Source organism: Bison bison, unplaced genomic scaffold (genome assembly GCF_000754665.1).
Source record: "Bison bison bison isolate TAMUID 2011002044 unplaced genomic scaffold, Bison_UMD1.0 scf7180017864241, whole genome shotgun sequence".
In the NCBI taxonomy this organism is placed as follows: domain Eukaryota; kingdom Metazoa; phylum Chordata; class Mammalia; order Artiodactyla; family Bovidae; genus Bison; species Bison bison.
This window is the reverse complement of record NW_011494813.1, coordinates 284,017-289,262: the sequence shown is the minus strand read 5'-3', so window position 1 is coordinate 289,262 and position 5,246 is coordinate 284,017. Positions and strand designations below refer to the sequence as shown.

At 42.9% G+C, this 5,246-nt stretch overlaps 1 protein-coding gene across 1 annotated transcript in view; it reads right to left on the bottom strand.

The window, feature by feature from the left end:
* Window positions 1–5,246, bottom strand: part of JPH1 (junctophilin 1) — a gene marked incomplete at its 5' end in the record, with an annotated part of 91,705 nt that overhangs the window by 79,526 nt on the left and 6,933 nt on the right. Inside the window, one exon of the mRNA XM_010846976.1 lies at window positions 4,667–5,246. Within this exon, the coding sequence (XP_010845278.1) occupies window positions 4,667–5,246 (580 nt within the window). The remainder of the gene's footprint in view (window positions 1–4,666) is intronic.

The window sequence follows — 5,246 nt, the reverse complement described above, 5'->3', positions numbered from 1 at the left end:
GGTCATCCGTGTGCTATCTGGCTGCTTCCACACACCCCCCAGAGTGACTCCTGTGACAAGCACAGAAAGACTGGGCAGGGGACATGGTCAAGGTGCTGCCATTACCACCGGAAGTGGCAGTGATGGTTGGGGAGAGGTTGAGAGCAGATGGTCCCACCCCACTAGCTGGATTGTCCCATCAGTGACACTTCAGAGCGGTCCTGGGGGCCTCCCAGCCCACCACCCAACTAGCTGCAGTGAGACTGCCCACAGAGTCAGTGGGTTAGGGACACTCCCATTCAGCTCCATCCTCCCTTAGTTTTCTTTCTTCTGATCTGCCACAATCAGATTACATAAACACCTATGGTTCTCAATTGCTTTAGGCCTTTTCATCGCGGCTCTTCCACCCTTATAGCAGACAGCTACTGTAAGGGGCTTCCCTGATGGCTCAGTGGTAAAGAATCCACCTGCCAATGCAGGAGACGCGGGTTTGATCCCAGGGTCGGTAAATCCCCCAGAGCATGAAATGGCAACTCACTCCAGTATTCCTGCCTGGGAAATCCCATGGACAGAGGAGCCTGACAGGCTACAGTCCATGGGGTCACAAAAGAGTCGACAAAACTTAGTGACTAAATGACAACAACAACTTCCTCTAAGTTCCAGATGCTACAAAGCTGTTTTTTTTTTTTTTTTTTTTTTTTCTGCTGCTGCTTCTAAGTCACTTCAATCGTGTCTGACTCTGTGCGACCCCATAGACGGCAGCCCACCAGGCTCCCCCGTTCCTGGGGTTCTCCCCCTTCCTAAATTATCTGTTCGTTTCCACAGAAGTGTGGCTCTCCAAGGGTCACTTATTTGCTGTCTTTCAACCAAATGCCTCATGTTAAAATTCTTCCTTAAAATATTTTTCTTGAGTAACAGTGATTTGAACGTCTCTCTTAAGGAATTACTGAAGTCAAGAGTTAGTGGAGTAAAAAAATGACCAAATGAGAAAAGTAAATGATATGACAGGGAGAGTGAGGTGATCCCAAGTAGTGCCTCAGTCTCTGCCTCCAGAAATGAGGAGCTTGAGATGTACAGGGCTGCTCCCCTTCCTCCTGAACGTTTCTTTAAAATCAAGGTTGAGACACTATCTTTATTCCATGTGATGATTTTTACCCTCAGGACCAAGACAAGAGGGGAGCAAAACATTCTGTTACATCTTATAAACATGGAATTAGAACAGAAAAGTTACAGGAGCCAGCGAATTATTAGCATCCCTTAAAGTTCTAACTCTAAATGCTAACCTGCAAGGCAACTCAGTATCTACAGACTGTTGCATCATTTCTATCACCTACTACCTCTTAGGTGATCCTCATATTCCCTGATCTAGAAGAAATAAACAGGGCTCCATAATAAGACTTCAGAAATAAGCTTCTTGTGTTTCCTAGGATGATGCACCACTGCCTACTCTAAGAAGTAAAGATCCAGAGATTTACCATGCTTTCCTGAATCTTTGTGCTGAAGTTGGTTGGTACCATGTCTCCTGGTTTTCCTGAGCTGCCATTGTTGGGGAGTACAATTGTTTTCCCTCAAAGGTTTTGCTTCAAGCTAAAATAAGGTGATGTACAAAGGTGGGCCCATTTCCTTGGGATTTCAGAAACAAGCAACAATCTCTATAGCACAAGAAATAATAGCAATACAACAGTAATTAACACTACCAGTCAGGCAACCTGAAGTGGTCAGTAACTATTAATACATCATCTCCCTTTGCTGCTAATGGTGAACCAGTGATTTTCAACAGTGGCCGCTGCCAGGAGTCTTACTTTCTAGTTCTTATTCTGCCATCATTGGGGCAGAAAAAGGGGCAGGGAAAGGGGAAGTGTGTCTTTATGTTCTTAAACCTTTGATTATTTTTTAAAGACAAAAACACATTAAGTAAATAACAACTGCTAGAGGGGCCAGGAAGGACTGAGCAAGTTGCAAGTCTCTGTATCTGGAGAAGTCATTAAAGCAGAATCTGGAAAGAGACTAAAAACAGTCAAAGTAAAATAGAAAAGGTTAACAGGGTAGTAAACTTTTTTTTTTTTTGGCCTATTGTGTCATTGAAATAGTATTTTTTTTATTGTAGTAAGAATACTTAACATGAAATCTACCCTATTAAACATTAAGCGCCCAATACTTAGACTGTAAACAATCTCCCTGCAATGCAGGAGACCCGGATTCAATCACTGGGTTGGGAAGATCTGCTGGAGAAGGGAATGGTTACCCACTCCAGTATTCTTGCCTGGAGAATTCCATGGACAGAGGAGCCTGGTGGGCTACAGTCCATGGGGTCACAAAGAGTTGGGCACAACTTAGTGACTAACACTTTCACTTATTTTTTACAGTATTATCTCCAGGCACAATGCGGTATAAAGCTCTAGGACTTATTTCTGTTTAACATGAAACTTTATACCTTGGAACAGCACCTTGCAAATGCTCCTTCAGCCCCTGGCAACCACCATTTCATTGCTTCTACGTGCTGGACCATTACAGATCCTTTCTATAAGTAGAATTATGCAATATATTTGTTCTGTGATGGACTTATGTCACTTAGCAAAATGAACTGAGCATTTTTTAAAAAGCCAAGTGAAATCTTAAGAAGTAGTTAACTAGCTAAGTTAACTAGCTAGTTAGTACAAGGTCTTAAGATGTTTGTTGATTATAAACTATTACAACAGAATACTCGCAGACTATTTAACACCCTCCTCCCCCAAAGACTTTCGACAGAGAGATTGTGGCTAGCTAGGACTTGGATAAGAGTTTTATGAAACTGTTATAATCAGAGATCTTTGCATCACAACCTTTCATTATGTAGGTTCCTCCAATTTAAACTAATCATAAAAGTCAATAATTAAAGTAAGCATAAGAAAGTCATTTGCTAGAATGTCCCTCATAGGTTCATTTTTCACCTGCCAAGATTGAATTACCTCTTGTATATCACTAGGTGACAATAACAGGGAAGAAGCCAAGAGTGCATTTCAAATTAGAGGCTAAGAACTAACAAAGAGTATCTCACTAGCTCTAAAAGTTAGCTGAGGGCCACGAAGGCTAGCAGGGTTACATGTGCCAAGTATCCTATCTACAAGCAAAGTGAAAAACAAGTCAATGCAATGCTCGGTGATCACAGAAAACCATCATCTAAAATAAATGATGCTCAGCAGAGGAGACAGGAAAGACCCTTCCTCAAAGTCTGTGCCTATTAACAGGCAATATTAACTTTAAAACAGGGTCAGTTTGGGATAGAGATGTAAATCTTGAGTACTTTTATATCTAAAAATACTGCAAAACACAAGACGGCTTCCAGTTTCCAGTGTGTCAGACACATAAAAGTAAACAGTAGCCATAAAACAGGAGCATTTTTCAAAAAGAAATTTCAGACGTCTGGAAATATTAAGTTGCACAATATGAAACGGCCATTTTTGTATATTAAAAGTCTGAACATCAAAAATTACACATGATTCCACCAAAGAAAAGGCAGGGCTTATTAATTTAATGTTAAGAATTAAAGTTTGAAGACCTGCTACAAGTCTTTGGTTTCATAAAGAGGTTTACTTCAGTGGGAGAATATTACTAAAGTAAGAAAAGGATTTTCAATATTCTGTGCTAAACGTATATCTCAAATCACACAGAACTGGGGCCTGTCAGTATTTGCTTAAATAAGCCTAAGAATAAAGTTTTCCATGTATAACCAGCCCTTTTTCATTTTTGTCTAACATATGACATTCATCCCTAATAACATTTTCTATTCCCAATCAATTTCTCCATCCTCCTGGGGGAATGCTTGAATCCAGCTATTAATGGTAAAACTTTAGGTGCATGGACCTTCTGTGCCCACATACACCCCACTTCTCAATCTATTATTCACTGCTTTCTCCTACTCACTCCAGCCCTTCTCTACTGCTCTTTCTTTCAAACTTGGCACACTGACAGTCCCATCTGTCCGTGTCAGGCTCTCCCCACCCCCCTTCTTTTAATACACCAGTGATCTAATCTTTGTTGCCTAGAATGGGGGGATTCTGCTTAGCCCCAATCCCTCTGCCTTTCCCATACAGGTGAGTTCTGTTGTTCAAAGAATGCTTGACGGATTTTGTCATATAACTCTCCATTTCTGCCTTATTCAGACCTTGATCATTTGCTCAAAACCAATTTCACCTAGAAGGCATCAATAAACAGAATGTGAATGTTATAAATGAGGATAATTTTCTAGGGAGGAGTTGTACACACCTGCAACTTTAATATTAGAATAAAAAGGTTCACCTACACTGGCTAGGTTTCCATGTGGATGGATATTTTCTTCCCAGTACACGATGTACTATGTTCTCTCTGGAAGTATTTCAGTGGTACTTTTTTTGTTTTGTCTTTTTTAAAAAAGGTTAACTTTCTGGACTCTGGGAAATGTACACAGGCACTGAGTGAACTCCATCACGTTTAGTATTAAGGAAGTAATTTTAAGAGGAAGGGGACCGCAATGCGCCTTCAACACTTTTTCAGGATGGAGACTTTCAGAAGAGTTTCAGGTACATGTCTGCCTCATTCTATCCGGCTGAATCCTTTTTCACTTCTGGTTCTGGAACCCTATGCCGCCAAAGGACTGACACACACAGATTATCTGATGTTCTACCGTTTCCAAAGACCCGGGCAGTACCACCCTCCGGCGTTTACATACCTGGAGTTTGCTATTTCCACTTTGGTTCTTGCCATGGCGGCTGCCCGTTGTGCGCCTTCGATCGCTCTGTCCACCTTCTCCCTAGTTTTTGTATTTCTTATTGGTATCAGCTGCTTCCTTATTCCACGGACCAGGATATTATTTTTGTATTTTCCCTCTTCCTTGGAGCCATCGGGAAAGACAGTGCAGCCGTAGCCGTGCCTCTTGTTATTTGCCCACTCGCCTTCGTACTTCATACCGTTGGAGCGCTCGCTGATGCCGAAGCCGGTGCGCTTGTCATTCTTCCACTCACCCATGTAGATTTCCGTGGTGGTGGCGTCCACGTGGTCTTCCACTGGGCAGAAGTCACAGTCGACGTCGCCAAAGCTGATGGTGGAGTTGGCGTCGCTGGAGCTGATCCGGCTCATGGCTGCGTCGCTGCGGACCGAGCTGCGCTTGCTGGAGATGGACGACTTGGACTCGGACTTGCGCAGTTTCATGCTTCCCAGGAGGGAGCCCCGGCGGAAGAGGCCGCCCTTCTTCTTGCCCGAGAGCTCGGCGTCGGCGTGAAAGTTGAGCACGAAGCCGCCGCGGGTGCCGG